At 39.3% G+C, this 16,050-nt stretch overlaps 2 protein-coding genes and 1 long non-coding RNA gene across 9 annotated transcripts in view; 2 read left to right on the top strand and 1 right to left on the bottom strand.

Annotated features, from left to right (window-relative positions):
* The window catches only part of CCDC82 (coiled-coil domain containing 82), a 33,652-nt gene extending 21,962 nt beyond the window's left edge, over positions 1-11,690 (top strand). For 4 of the 6 annotated variants that reach the window (XM_006727030.3, XM_031023452.2, XM_081799048.1 and 1 more), the window contains 2 exons: positions 4,214-4,399; positions 9,586-11,690. In XM_006727030.3, coding sequence (XP_006727093.2) covers positions 4,214-4,399; positions 9,586-9,651 — 252 coding nt within the window. In that variant the 3' untranslated portion in view covers positions 9,652-11,690. Of the gene's footprint in view, positions 1-4,213; positions 4,400-4,772 lie in introns of all 6 variants that reach the window. The other 2 variants (XM_031023474.2, XM_081799050.1) reach the window with 2 other exon arrangements.
* On the bottom strand, positions 986-13,996 carry LOC145716271 (uncharacterized). Its single transcript, XR_014138842.1, has 2 exons — positions 13,895-13,996; positions 986-1,637 (listed from the first exon to the last, which is right to left on the bottom strand). It is a non-coding gene; the product is annotated as an uncharacterized LOC145716271 (long non-coding RNA).
* A 37-nt stretch (positions 13,997-14,033) lies between these two features.
* The window catches only part of MAML2 (mastermind like transcriptional coactivator 2), a 334,492-nt gene continuing 332,475 nt past the window's right edge, over positions 14,034-16,050 (top strand). Inside the window, exon 1 of one of the 2 annotated variants that reach the window (XM_081799047.1) lies at positions 14,034-15,875. In XM_081799047.1, the coding sequence (XP_081655173.1) occupies positions 15,363-15,875 (513 nt within the window). In that variant the 5' untranslated portion in view covers positions 14,034-15,362. The remainder of the gene's footprint in view (positions 15,876-16,050) is intronic. The other variant, XM_081799046.1, reaches the window with a different exon arrangement.

Here is a 16,050-nt window from a genome sequence, read left to right as displayed (position 1 = left end):
AAATTTTCAATACATAGCTTGCACAAATAACCCTGTTGTTTTTATAAATGGAGAAAGCACTAGGAGAAGGGAAAAGAGTACAAGGAAAGAGGGTGTACATTTTGAATGTGAAAAATATGTCTTGCCTATGTCTATGGCAAATTCACTCCTAATTCAGATACTAAACTTTGTGTAAGTACACATCACCCAAACTGTGGGGAGGGGAGAAGGGTGTAGGATGAGGATGAAAAGGCAGATAACTGGGGCAAGGGAAGCAAAAGTCCCCTTTAGGTCCAAAGGAGAATTTAACCCAAGTGGAAAATTTTATGGCAGATAATCTACCAAATTGACAGTTCCCAGATGCCTGTCATCTTAATATGAGAATAGAAAGAAAACGGTGTTTCAACCTAGAGTGTATCAGAATCAAAATCTAGATGATCAACACATACTTAAGGTCCCATTAATTTTGAATGAAAAGACAAAAATGAAGAAAATATTGGAAATATTTGAAGAAAAGTATTTGTAAACAAGCAAAACAGTACAGTGTGAAGAGAGAAGTGCAGGGTGTAGTCTACTTCTATTTATTTTTTAATCTTTATAAAAGTATTACATTTATAAATGCAAAAATATTAATATTGAGAGCTTCCTCTGGTGAGTCTGTATATCCATGAAGGGTGTGTGTGTTTGGGGGCTCTCAGAGTTGCCTCTAAATACTGCCAGTCAGTTATTAAGCTAGAAATAGATTATTAATCTAAATCCTTCTGCTACATTGGGTAGTATGATTCCTCAGTACTAATGGCAGTAATTGACCAGATCTCTCTAAACAATCTGTAAGATTCACTTAGAAAGTTTGCATGGGGATAATGAATTCAGAATTAGTCTTTAATGTATCATTTGACAAGTTACTATGAAAACACATTTCTTTTCTCAACATAGTCTATATGCAAATCTCCCCATTGTTTAAAAACCGATCTATGAATTTTTATGAGTTAAGACACATAGAACCTTTTTTTTTTTAAGATTTTATTTATTTATTTGAGAGAGAGAGAGAATGAGAGAGAGAGCACATGAGAAGGGGGAGGGTCAGAGGGAGAAGCAGACTCCCTGCTGAGCAGGGAGCGCTACGCGGGACTCGATCTAGGGACTCCAGGATCATGACCTGAGCCCAAGGCAGTCGCTTAACCAGCTGAGCCACCCAGGCACCCAAGACACATAGAATCTTAATAAAAGTGATTTAATACTTTAAGGATCATATTCTATTGTATAGGTCAAAAATAGTGCTGTACATTCACAGTCTTTGCTGTCTACAGCTAATCCTGGAAAGGGAAGTGAGTTAGAAAACCATTTCTGGAGTTCTGATATTCCTGTGAAAGAGCAAAGATTCTGTATAAAATAGTTATTCAAATATCTAAAAAATAAAAGAGATCTCACAGAATAAAAGCAAAGAACATTAATACACCAGTCACACAATGGAAAACATCAAAGTTAACAAATATAATAGAAAATTATTATTTTCCATCTAAAGGTATACAATTAAAACCTACCTTAAAATGCCAGTTGATAGCTCTCAAAGTAGCAATGTATTTTTAAATCAAATGATAAAATGCAGTTTTGTCATGGTTGCATTGAAACTAGCAGTTTCATGGACAGTAAGATTCCTAGAGAGAGAAAGATTATGATACATCTTTTTAGAATACTGGATAACTACGTATAGCCAGAATCATAAAACTATACATATTCAGTGCCCATAAGTTTATGCTAGGCAAAGTAATCCAATTAAAGCAGATGACACAATCATGAAGTTCGTTGAAGCATTTACCCTTTTCTGTGAACACTTACTAACAATGGTTTAGGCTTTTAAAATGTGATCACATTTTGGGGAAAAATAGTGTGAGAATATTCTAAAGGTAATTTTGGGTTTATTGATCTACGTAAGTGTAAGTAGCGGCCAAGAAGATAGGAATTAGAAATGGAAAGAAGTAAACTATAATGTTAAATATTTTCAATGGGTATTTTGTTTCATACAGGTAAAAAAAAATTTAAATAAGGATTTTTAAATACCTCTCCTTCCCTCTTGCCCCAACTTAAAAATTTTATACAGATAAATTCCTCAGTTTTGTGGAAATATAAAATACAGTGTGCTGGAAATTTTTTAAAAATTATATTATTCTTCTACTGTACTTTATTCAGAACAGCCATAGGAGACTTCTCCCACACAGTCTACTTTGATGACAGAAATGGAGAGACAGAGGGTACCGCTTGTGGCCACTGCAATATTGTGGTACCTTTTTCACTCAAAGTAAAAAAGGAGGCATCAGCAAGGGAACTGTTAGCGTTGATATGACTGGTTTGATGATAATGTTGAAACGGGAAGGTTCCTGGGAGTAAACAAGCAATGTACAATAATACTGATTATTTCTAATGATCTGAAAAACAGAAAGGTTTTCATAGAACTTGAACAGAAATCTGAACCTGGTTTTCTTCAACTTTCGAGGATTTTAAGAAAGACTGTAAGATGTCCCAAATACCATCTTCACAAGATGATGCATCAAACCTGACTGTTGCTGATCATATGTAACTTTTATTCAGTTTTGCCAATACACTCTTCATTTTATTACTATTTTTTTGCCAATATACTCAGATTATTTATTGAACTCATCACCTCTGTGAACCCTTGCAGTGTAGCTTCAGAAAAACAATGCAGTTCTTTGTCAGATTGTCAGATAGAATACAAGTTACATAGATCAATACTGTAACTCTACCACTTGTACTGAACTCATGAAAGCATAACCCATTAGTGAATTTAGGCATAGAGACAAATATATAATTTAACAAGGAGTTTGTCTATTTCCTCAGGTTAATCCAGAGAAGAAGATTGATCATGTTATAATGTTTTTAGTTGTAAGGTTTAGTTTTTAGATTTCCTATTTTAGTTATCAGTGTGTGTAACAGTACATATGCAAAACATTCTGAAAGAGGAATGTTCTGGTTGGTTGATTTCACAAGAAGAGTATTCTTTTTTTTTTTTTTAAGATTTTATTTATTTGACAGAGAGAGACACCGCGAGAGAGGGAACACAAGCAGGGGGAGTGGGAGAGGGGGAAGCAGGCTCCCCGCTGAGCAGGGAGCCCGATGCGGGGCTCCATCCCAGGACCCTGAGCCGAAGGCAGACGCTTAACGACTGAGCCACCCAGGCGCCCCAAGAAGAGTATTCTTAATCATAGAATCCTGGAAGTCCACATAAACATAGAAATTAAAATTCTCATAGTTTGCTAATAATAAAGTATTAATGTGTTATATCAGAGTGACTAAGGAAGCAAACATGACTAAACACAAAGTTTTTTTTTTTAATTTTTTTTAAATGAGCAATTCTTTTTTTTTTTTTTTAAGATTTTATTTATTTGCGAGAGAGAGAATGAGAGACAGTATGAGAGGGAGGAGGGTCAGAGGGAGGAGCAGACTCCCTGCTGAGCAGGGAGCCGGATGTGGGACTAGATCCCGGGACTCCAGGATCATGACCTGAGGTGAAGGCAGTCGCTTAACCAACTGAGCCACCCAGGCGCCCAACACAAAGTTATTTTTTACTTGACAATATTTTTTGGAAAAAACTAATTTAATGAAAAACTGCCAATACTGAATATTGGTTATAAGAGTTTGTTTCAGTTTTACATGTGGCTTATAAATTAGAAAATTATCGTTAATCTAGGCATTTTTAACTCAGTAACTATGTATATACAATTGCTTGCATGCTTTTCTTGCTTCAGGTATGCCCATCCTTCTCTGTTAAAAGCCATTTTTCTCCTCCTTCTCAAACTTGGCTAACTATTTTCTGAAGACTTAGTTCAAGCATCACCTACTCAAGGATTCTTCTCATCACTGAATTGGGTTAATTGTCCCTCTTCTCTACCTTGATAGCATCTCTTGTCCAGCATTTGACACATTGTTCTGTGATCGTTTGTTTTTCTCCCAAGACTGTAAGCTCCCCTAACACAGGTAGTACATCTTTCACTTATATATCTCCAGTGCTTAGCCCAATACTTGAAACATAGCAGATGCTCAGTTTTTCTTATCTAAGTTATATAATGAGAGAAGGTAAAGGAACCATTGTATAAACATTTAAAAAATTAATAATGCATTTATTAGATTTTGCTAATATACAGCCAGAAAGGCTGTATAATCATTAGTATATTTTTTACTTCATATGTCAGATAATAATGTTTATTCCTTGATTTAGGTGTTTACTGTTGGCAGAATTTGTGCTGATCGTACCCGAATTTATCATAAACTAAAACATTTTAAGTTCAAGCTGTACCAGGAATGTTGCTCCATTGCAAAGACAGAAGAAGTTGAAGATGAACAGGTTAAAGAAACAGTGGAAAGAATTTTCAGTCAGTCAAAAGAAAGTGGCTGGATTAAGGAGGTAAGGTGAATATAGAAGAATCATCTCATTCATAGATTCTGGAGCCTAATTATGATCAGCAGAAGGATACAAATGACTAGAGGACAGTGAAATTTAAAAGAGAATCTCTCCTTTTCCCCGTCTTTGTATTTTCTCTTCTTCCACCCATTCCTTTCATGCTTATCATTGTCCCACCCTGAATAGGTGCCCTGATGTTCTAAGCATTCCTTCAGCTCATCAGATAAATTGAAATCCTCAATAATACCGTCCTGTAATGAAGGACCTCTGTCCTTTCACTTTTATATATATGGTATTCCTTACATATATATTAAGTCCCTATTTTCTTTGACAAAGTATAGGACTCACCTCTGCTTGTCTGCTTCCTATTCTTTAGAACAGTTCTTGTGACCCGAGAGTGAAGAAGCACCTGGTACCAATCTGAGGAAAGGATCTCGGCTGCCAGTTCTAATACCCCCCACATCCTCTTCTTGAGGACATGGGCTGAGCAGTGAGCACTGTAACTGAAGATCAAGGGGAATGCAGAGGTTTCAGGCCACGGCACTGATTTTGATCCCCCCAAATCCTGTTGATCACTAAGTTTGATATCAGGGATAAAGTGGGGGTTTTGAAGAGTGCACTGGATTCCCGAAGATCTGCTGGCAGCTCATAAGCTCTGGTCTGCTCACAGAGCTTTTAGAATTGTTTATGGTACTTGGAAAGAATGCTAATATGATTGCAATCTTCTAAAACAAGTCTAGTTACGTGAATGTATGAGAGAAAACATAGTAGATTTTCAGGCAACTCAGATCAACAGTATATTTAATCTTTAAAAAAAAAAAAAAAAGCCTGACTTGAGATCTGTTGCCTAGGTTATTTATACCATAAGGAAATTTGTAAAAGAGGAAGATAAAAAAGAAGAGAGCTCAGTGAATAAACTTACAAGCAGAGGGAAAGAAAAAGAGAACAAACAACAGGAACTTGTCAGGACACGTCATGTCCCGCAGAGGTCTCCCAGTCTGGACAGTGACATCAGAACTGGTTTCCCTTCTGACAGTTCTCCTCTCACCACAAGCCCCCACCTGGTGATCTCTCTGCTTCCCCCACCGCCCCTCCATCTGGAACCTTCCGTAGTCTTTCTCTCATTTTACTCTCCTCAGCTTTTTATCTTTTACTTTGCTTCGACTTCTCTCCCAGTGCTTTCCTCCCTGTCCTCCTCTGTGCTTTTCTATTAGCCTTAGGGAGGAGCCATGACTTATCCAGTAAGTCCCATCTTCATTTTCCATGATGACATGAAATTCTTAGCTGCTTTTATGGGTGCATTTAAGGGTCGCCAACCCTCCAGTGGAGTTGAAAAGCCTATTGGGACACCATTTTTTAAAAAATTGTGTAGAAAAATCACTGCGCATGTACTATACATATTATGTAATAATAGTATAAATGGGGAAGAACGTTAAAAAAAATTTTTTTTTAAAGATTTTATTTATTTGACACAGAGAGAGAGAGCGAGAGAGGGGACACAAGCAGGGGGAGTGGGAGAGGGAGAAGCAGGCTTCCCACTGAGCAGAGAGCCTGATGTGGGGCTCGATTCCAGGACCCTGGGATCATGACCTGAGCCGAAGGCAGACGCTCAATGACTGAGCCACCCAGGCGCCCCAAGAACGTTAAACTCCTTGCAGAGAAAAACTAAAAGCACTTCCAGATCATGAACCTTAGAAAAAGCTTAACAGGGTTTCTAACAGAAGGGACCTGGAATAAGAAAAAATACTCTTAGGAAGAAAAAAGCCAAGTGTTCTATTATGCTTCAAGAACAACACTTAGTAGTGGACAGTTAAAGTAGTTCAAGATCATGCCAGTCTAGGACAGCATGCACCCTTTTTTCCACTTGCAATACCAAAGAGCTTCATTTTCTTTTTGGGATCCCTCCTGTTTTAAAAATATTTATCTATAAATTTTCTCAAAAGACGTCCTAGAAACTAAAGTTTAGAGCCACTGTAAACCCATATGCAGCTTTCTGTGCTGTGATTAAACTTCAGAATTTATCAAGTGCTCTGACATTTCTCAGCGTCACTCCACCTACCCCTCAGAGAATGTGAGTGTCCTTGTGTGACAGCCTTGCATGTGCTTGTGACGCACACCTTCTTCCTTGGTTGCAGGCTCATGGCCATAGCTACCCTAACCCTTCTGAATGCCAGGGCTCAATGCTGCTTGAGTTGCCCTATCTGTGGCCCTTTTTGCTCTTACTTCCTAATTATTATGTCAACCCCTTCTTTTACCTCACACAAACTATCTGGTCCTGGCTTTCCTCCCAGCTTGTATTACACACCTTGCTTTTTCCCTTACCTGCCCCTTCCTCCTCCAAGCGTTTTTCTTCCCTTGTCTCAGGATATCTCAGCGTGTCTTCCCAAAGACCTGCCAACTAGACTGACTTCATTCTTCTTGTTCCTCCTCCTAACAATCGAGCTAGGATGATCTGTTTTTAACCTAGGATGACATTAAAGGGTAGGAGCTACTTGAGTGTAAGAAAGGAATGAATGATAAGAAAATTATAATAAAACCAAAACCTATAATAAATATAATAAAAGTAATTGTCTCATTCTAAATTTGACTGGAAGAACATACTATCATATGCCACTGGCTAAATTCTAATGAATGTTTCTTGTTAAGAAGAAAGTGAATGTGATGATGGGATTTCCAGAGAAGCTGAAGATAGGGTTGTTGGGATGGGGTGGTGAATACATGAACATCAGGAAGTGAAGAAAGTACGTCAAAAGTATCAAGTCTCAGTTTTACAGTTGTATGTAAATTTTAAATGTATTACATAAAGATTGTTACATAAGAAAGAATTTTAAATAATGATTTGATATCCCACCCCTTTCCTGAAACTTTTTATGTGGTGTCTTTTTCTTTCTCCCCTTTAAAACTTTTTTTTCTTTTAATTTTTCTTTCGCTCCTTAAACTGATGTTTCTCAAATCATGGCCCTAACTACCTATGCCAGACTCACCTAGAAGTTTGTGGAAAATGTGTAGTTCCTGGCCTCACTGCAGACCTATTGAATGAGAATCCTTGGGGGTGTTAAACACCCAATATTTAACAAATCAGGTGATTCTTAAGCAAATTAAACAATGAGGGCCCTGCTTAAAGGTGCATGTCACTCTAGGTTCCGTTCTCAGCCTCCTTATAGCTCTCTGCCTCGGTAAACCTATTCCTTTCTTCATGTCTAACTGCTCTTTTTCTGAGCAGAAGACTCCAAACTCCTCCTTTTATGTTCTGACCTCTTTCTCACACTCCCTTTCCACAGTTCCACCTGTTTTAATCAGTAGGTCCATCCTGGCACTTGAAGGGGTTAACATAATAAGATCCAAACTCTCCAGATTTTTAGGAAAAAAGAATGATGGAACCAGAATCTTTAAATGGATTGAATGACCAGGAATTACAAACTGCCTTCTCTCTGAGTTTCACTTTTCCTTTGGAGGGCTTTTTTTTTTTCTTCTTACTAAAGCTGCACCCTGCCTGGTCCCTCCCAACTTTAAGTCTTAGAAATAGCATACTATGATGGTTAAAAGCACGGATTTAAATATTTTCTAGCAGTAGAATCTGGAGGCAAGTTACTTTATTTCTCTAAGTTGTCTCTTCAGTAAAATAGGAATTAAAACAATAATAATAGAGTTTTGATTGTGGAAATTAAATGATCAACACATTTTAAGCATTTAGTATTGGACCTAGCAATTAGTAAGTGATCAATTAATGTTAACTATTATTAGTAATAAAAGCAAGGAGAGATTTCCCTTACTTTTCTTAGTATAGCTGGGACAGATTATAATTTTCCAGAAAAAATTTAATAAGAGAAAAAAGAATATAAAGAAAGATAATATAAAAAGCATAAAAACTATCAAACTTTTAAGGTATAGGTTTTTAATTCTAGAGTACTTTACTTCTGTCTTGTAGAACCTAAGTAGTCGGTCAAAAGAATCCCTAGGTAGTTCAAAGGTTATTTCCCCTCCTGTTCTTTTCTTCATTCTTTCCAGAGAAGGTGATCCAGTCACAGATCTTTGAGGGGACAAAAGTTTCATGGCCCTGTCTAGAAGGAAAACACATTCCTCCTATGCTTTTCCATAGGTTCCTATCATCACCAAAGTCAGGGTCATCAGGATCCTCTCTTCCTTTACTAGGAGTGGAACCAGAGTTCATAAGTAAAGAAATCATTAGGTCAGTTAATCTCCTCAACTGAAGTCAGCAGTTGAGTTTCCAAATCACAGTTTCCAAATCATCTGTGAAATTTCCAAATCATCCTGACTCCTCTCTTATCTTGTCCTACCCTGGTCTTGACTCTTCATCTTCATTGGCTGTCACTCGAATTTGGGATCTCATTACCTAACTTATTACAATAGATTCATAACTAAATGCCAAAATATTCTAGAATGGATGTTTTACCATTTTTCTTAAAATACACCCCAGATCATGTCAGTCTCTGCCTTAACACTTTAACAATTTCACATTGCCTGTCACATTATTGCTAAACTCCTTCATCTAGCATTTCATACTTTGACCACAGCCTCTTTGGTTCAGTCTCCTTTCTCTCTATTCCCCTAAACAAACCTCAAATTGTAGTCAAACCTCATACTTTCTTGCCTTTTCACTGTTGTATGGACTGTTGCCCGCCCCCCCGCCCCCGCCAAATCTTTGCCAACCAAATCCTTTCTCCCATGACAGTTTAAGTGCTTCTCTTCTTTTCTGATCACCTCAACTAACCATGGCTACTCTCCTGAACCTTCATACAGTGTCTATATAGTTCTTTATGGCACTTGTTATTGCTGTATTACCACTGAACTCTGGTCTTCTAGGGACAGGGAAAGCAATTTTTTTTGTACCTAGACAGTCATTAGAAAGTATTCAATATATGTTATGTGTTCAACAAATTTTTGTTGAATAAGTTATTGAAGCTGTTATACTTCCACAAATATAATAGAAAAATTACAGTTTATAAGAACATTATGAGATTAATAATAATGTTCAGTTTGATCTCTTTCCAATACTTTATGGGTTAGAAATGCTTATTTGAAATTGTATCCCTGTTTATAAGAATTTTGTTCATGATTATCCTGAAATGAGAAGTGAACGTGTTCCTGTTTGTGTCTCTAGATTGAAAAGGCCTACCTTATCTTCTTTGCTTTGAGTAAAATAACTAGCTTTTTTATTGTATACACAGAAATATGGTCAACTTCAAGAATATCTAAATTGGGCGGATTACTTTCAAGATGAGAAGTTTGACTGAATTGTAACACATTTCCTTCAGAGAAGATTTTATAAATTCCTGTAAATGTGAAGATCATGAGTCTTGTTTCTCTGTATCATGTGACATATTTAGATATTTTGTGTGTATTTTCATGGCAAATATCTTGTTTAAAACATATGTTCATCTTAATTTCCATGAAATGGCACTCTACAGTCAAATAAAAGTTTTATCTGCTGTACATAGAAAACAGAAGTCTAATAATTTTTAAGTAAGAGTATTTTAAAGTTATAAAACAATGCCTTTATAACAGATGATTATCAAGCAAATGAGCTGTTCGTGTCCTGTCAGCTTAATAGACAAATACTGTATTTTAAAAATGAATTCAGACTAATATCTATGTGTATTTATTATTGAATCCCTGCCCAGATGTGTTTATTATCTTTTCACAGTATTAAATGATCTGCACTGATATAGTCTTTGCTACTGTCCTTATTTAGATCAGTGGACCGTGGAAAAGACCGAATGTCTCATTCAGTTCAATCCCCTCATGTCAGAATCAGATTGTAGTTTACCCATTCTAAAGAGGAGAGCTTTTCTCCTTTTCTAAAGTTCCCTTTAGAAATAGATCTCAGGCCTCCAGAGTCTTTCAACCGTCACATTCAGGAATAATTTCGTGATATGTATTTTCATGCTTCACAATGTTCTTTCTATCTTTTATTCAATTTGTCTACATGTTAATGATTAAGATGTATTTTATTTATTTTTATCCAAAACCTTTCCCATATATATATTTATGTTAGGATCTGAAGACCTCAGAGAGACAAATTCAGCCAAAAATAGTTTAAAAGAATACTTTGGCATCTGCATTGCTTTGCACATCTAAATTTTCCCATAATATAATAAAGTGAAATGGTTTCATAGTGACCAAATGGACCCTGTCTATTCTGTATCTTTAATTCTTAAAGGTAGTGTCATAGTAGGATCTATTTTACGGTGCAATTTTAGATAATTGTTTCTCACCTCAAGTGTTGATTGAACCTGGCTTCAGTTATTATGCGGTTCATGCATGGAGTTCAGTGTATGTGCACACATAAAAAGCTACACTTTATTAAGTCCTTACATAGAGATTACTTAGTATTTTCATCAATTTTCTGAAATTATCCCTATTCTTATTGTAAGCAAAACGAGTGGAAAAAGCTCACAAAAGTGCTGAGAATACTGAGGCTGATGTTTCACGTGAGAAGTACATACCTTTTTGAAAAGTGTGAAATAGAAATTTCAGTCACATATCTCTATTCTTATTTCTCTGGCATATGGAAATAATCCTTAACTGAAATGAAGCCATAGTTGAAAGTTGAAGATGAAGTGACAGTGCCCAAAAAGAAGCAAGGCAGAATTGGAGGGAAAGTAATAGTCAAGTTGGAAGGGTGAAGGATCATGAATGACTTGTAAAAAGGAAGACCATGGAAAAGGAAAGCGAATGATTTGTAAAGGATCTCTAATGCCCCTGGAAGCATCACTTCTCATACATGCGTGACACTACAGACAAGCTTGAGAATGCTGAAGAGCGAGAGTTCCTTCCACCTGGAGTTTTTAAAATTAATTTATGTATTGTTTGAAATACCATGCATTTGATTTGTAAAAATTAAGGCACTAATGATTAGAGGGACTTAATGATGGCAGCTGACCCAGTTCCTAGGTCAGGCACCTTGTTGGCGTGAAGCATTTTTCCTGTTGGAACAGCATCCTGACTGTTGATCAGGAAATGTAAAAGTAGTTTTGCTGATGTCTGAGGTTACTGCAACCACGCAAACTTCTTCAGTAGGTTTTGAAGAATACAAGAGGCTTTTAGGCATACGGTAACACCAAAAGAATGGCAGAGAGACAGGCTGTTAGGAAATGAGAATGAGCATAGATTAGGGGGGCCAAAAGCAAGTAGTCCATAAGAAAATGGAAATGTTGAAAAAACTGAATTAACCTTTACAGGTATTATGACATGCTGTCTTATTTTGTCATCATCATAATCATCAGTATCATTGATTCAATATAACAATAAAAAATACTTTGTAAACTTAAAATCTCACATATCTGTGAACTATTTAGATCTGGGCATTATTACTGTGGTGTTAGGTGCTTTAGTGTTAGGTAGCCACGGTTAGTAGAGATGATGAGAGAAATGGACAAGTAAAAGGAAAGTAATGCTTAAAAGAATTCATATGGCTACCCAGAAACTTTAGGGTTAGAGAACAATACCATAAAAAGGGCAGGGGGGGAACGAGGAAAAAATAAATGTTTATTTTATTGGCAGGTGGATGTGATTGACCATGTTTTCTCACTTGTCTGCTCTCATCTTCAGATGGGTAGTTCTATTACTACTCGTTTCTTGGAGGTATTACAGGACTGGCTTAGACTCTAGCAAGCTGATTAGAGTATAATTGCAGCTTTGCTATATTGAGGCAGTAAGCCCAGTGGTTAAGAGAGCATAGGTTTGACATCAGTGTTGAGGTAGAGTCCTGAGCTGTTACTTGAACTGGAACAAAGAGCTTAATTTCTGTGAGCCTCAGTTTCCTCCTTTCTAAATGAGGTCAGTAATACTTATCTTTCAAGACTGTGGATTGAGGGAGATCTATGTGAAGTGCTGTGCCTGAAACAGTGATTAAATAAACAGTAGCTGATGTGAATGGAAATGAGGATGTAGATGATAATGATTTCAGCTTGAAATTAAATGGCTGTAAAGGACAAATGCATACAAAAGACACTCTAAAAAAGTGACTTACACCACTGAATATAGTATGAAAACTTATTACATTCCTGCTTGACAAGTTTTTAGGTATGTCCCTGTCTAGCATGGAAATCAAAGTTTATATCAGAAAGGAATAGCAGATTTGACTAAGGATTCTGAGTTACTAATGAAAACCAGTGCTACGACATAACTGTCGAGTGAACAGTTTTAAATTTAAATATTACATTTTCTTTTATCAAGTACGATTGCTGAATATAAAGTACCCATAGTAATGGAAGATAATGTCTAATGAATACAACTTTAAAAAAAATCAAATATAAAATGATCAGAACTCCTTCGATTTTTAATGATACCTCATGAGAGAGTTCTCCATCAAATTTGTATACCTAACAAAAATATATTTCTGCCTTTCCCCACATGAGTAGTGAGGAACTTAGCCTTGGAATGGACAGATAGAAGTTCCAATAAAAAGTAAAAAAGTTACATTCCATCAGAGTATACTTGTCCCCAGTTCCAAACAAATACTCCAGAACTTGTGAAAATAAAATGGACTAAAGCAGGCCAGCCTACTGGGAACTAAACTGTAAATAAGTCCAGTCTTACAAATGGTTGCATTGACTTTACCCATTCATTTCTATCCAGAGGTCAGTTTGGAGAAGGACCATGTTACTGAGATGAGAGAGTTGATTTCATGAAGTCCCATTGCTTGAGACCTCAAATCCAAATGACTTCCAAGTTAGGATACACAGCATATTTATAGTCCTGACTATCCCAATATTGGGCTCATCTGCATGTATTCTCCATAATTGATAATGACAAGCAGAGTCCAATCTACAGTTTGAGATCTTAAAGGCAGGATCACATGAAGATGAGGGGACAAGAGTGTGTAACTGATATATTTGGTTTGTGTTATTAAACTTCTTGAAACTCGACTGCTACATACTGATTTTCCTCCTTAAATATGTAAACCAGAGCTCCACGGAGACCTCAGATCTTGCAGTTGTTTGTCACAGGTAATCTTGTGTTTTCAAAGAAAAACCTTTATTTTCCTTTCTAGAACTGGTATTGGTGATTTCATCGTCATAAAATCTTGTAATTATGCCTACTGATTTGCTTGTAATCACCCAGGTTGACTTACCCAAAGACACACAAAACAGGCAGGCAGGTAGACAGACACTCGCCTGCCCTTTCGGCGCTAGCAATGTGATTTCCTCTGTACCCCGCCCTCCTCCCCCTCCCAACACGCACATACTCACCCGTCTTCCTTATTATACTAATGAACATTTCCTCGGTGCTCACCCAGCTCTCGCTAGGGTGCTCAGTGGTGTCATTTACAACATACAGAAAAATGAAAACGATATCCTCAGGGGGGCGTAATGTAGGTCTGAAAGGGAAAATACATTCCCTGGCCGGGAATTGCTTAAACATTCAGAGCTGGTGAAGTAGTTGTGTAGAGGTTGGGGAATTTCCCCAGCCTTCCCCACTTAGCCAAGGGAGGCTAAGTGAGCCCCACTGAGACGCGCAGGCTCCGGGACTTACCTCTTCGGCCACTGGGAGGCCCTCTGCGTTCCCCTTTCTCCGGGGCCTGGCTGCAATTACTCACTCGTGCAGTGGCACCAGCCTTCCACCAGGGAGCCGCGGATCAGCTCTCCCGCCCGCCCCCTCCCCCCGCCCCCATCTGCAGCTTGCTGGCTCTCTCTTTCTCCCTCTCTGTCTCACTCTCTCTCTTTCTCTCCGTCTCCTGTCGGAGCACAATGAAAGCCTGTGTATCGCCGTGACTCCGGGCGGCGGAGCCAGTGTCAGCAAAGCGGCTAACAACAGACGGGAAACAGAAAGGAAAATACAAGCTACTTTTTTTTTTTTTTTCCATCTATAAAGCGGAGCAATACAAGAGATAGAACCACATTGCTTATTGCGAGTCCAGACCCTCAGATCCACTGGCCGGGGATGGAATGTACAAAAGTGGACAGAAAAGTGGCTGGACATGACTCGGTGCAATTGGCTGGAAGTTTGTAAGTTTGACCATCGTTCGTAAATTACTCTCAGAAGAGTTTGTCTCTCTTGATACTGTGTTAGAATAGAGCCGGGGGTGAGGAAGCCTAAGCGGGAAGGAAAAAAATGTGTTGAAGGATCTCTCTCAGTGGCTAGCGACTTGATCAGACTGCTTTCATTTAAGGCTAGGAAACCTTAGAGGGAATGAGGATTTTACCGGTGATTGGATTAGCTGAAGAAAAGAGCATGGTCCAAAAGTCCAATTACTGACATTGTTAACAATTGAAAAGGCATCTCCCTCTTTTGGGAGAAGACAACATCCTACAGTACCCCAAAGAGGAGAAAACACCGGAGCCAAAGGAAAGGGAGGAAAAATTAAAAGCCAAAAGACAGCCTCTCTTGATTTTTGTACATTCTGAACATTGACTTCGAAAATTTTCTGAAACAGCACTTTTTTTTCCTAACCCGAGGAAAAGTAAAGGCTGCAGGTTACATAGACGTGGTAGAGCTGTGTTTCTCTGCAGAAACATCCCCATAAAATTTTTTCTGAAACAACTAGGTGAGGGGGAGTCCAGCTCTCTATTAATACCCCTCTCAATTCCCTTTGCTGTCTGTTTCTGTCTCTGGCTTGACAAAATCCCTGAATTCTTGCTCTAACCCCCAGATCGTGTGTTTACAAAGTACCTAGTGGCTCTCGTCAGCGTGGTGGGGGGAGAAAAAAAGCCCCACCAACTCTGTCCAACTTCTCAAGAGCTGTCAAATGCAATTAGAGTAAGTTGATAAGGGTTTGTTTCCAACTAATCCTCTGCGATTGGTTTCTGTTCTGTCTCCTCACCCTCTTTTTACTAACTCCCCTCCCCCACACCTTCTCCACTGCTCCCCCCAACCTCTGAAGACCTCTATTCATGTGGCCCTGAACACTGAGCTCACATTGTCAAGAACAGATTTGGCTGCAATAGCCAGCAGTAGCCTCCTTCCACCTCACCACCCCAGAGGCAGCATTGTGTCCAGTAAGATGGGGGACACAGCGCCCCCACAGGCCCCCACAGGAGGGCTAGGGGGGGCCCCTGGGGCGGGGCTCCTTGGAGGGGGCTCAGTCACCCCGAGAGTGCACAGTGCTATCGTGGAGCGCCTCCGGGCTCGGATCGCCGTCTGCCGCCAGCACCACCTGAGCTGTGAAGGACGCTATGAACGTGGTAGGGCTGAGAGCTCAGACCGGGAGCGAGAGAGCACCTTGCAGCTCCTGAGCCTGGTACAGCACGGCCAGGGGGCGAGGAAGGCTGGCAAGCACACCAAGGCCACCGCCACTGCGGCCACCGCCACTGCCCCTCCACCGCCCCCCGCTGCCCCTCCCGCAGCCTCTCAAGCCGCAGCGACAGCCGCCCCCCCGCCCCCACCAGACTATCACCATCACCACCAGCAGCACCTGCTGAGCAGTAGCAGTAATGGTGGCGGTGGTGGGATCGGCGGGGAGCCGCAGGCACAAGCTTCGACCCCTGGGGACCAGAGGAACTCAGCCCTGATCGCGGTAAGGCACCTGGTTTTCTCATGATTCTGGCTGTGGTCCGGTGGCCGCTTGGGAGGGGAGAGCTCGCCTTGGCCCGAGGTGGAGTGGACAGCAATGAAAAGGGCCAAGGTGTTACCTGACTGCCTCCAAGGCCACTGGGTAGGCAGTTGGTGCGGTTTTACACTCTTACTCATCG

This window comes from Leptonychotes weddellii, chromosome 11 (genome assembly GCF_054177405.1).
Source record: "Leptonychotes weddellii isolate Sample4059 chromosome 11, ASM5417740v2, whole genome shotgun sequence".
Classification (NCBI taxonomy): domain Eukaryota; kingdom Metazoa; phylum Chordata; class Mammalia; order Carnivora; family Phocidae; genus Leptonychotes; species Leptonychotes weddellii.
The sequence above is the reverse complement of the archived record's forward strand: the minus strand, read 5'-3'. Positions and strand labels throughout refer to the sequence as shown.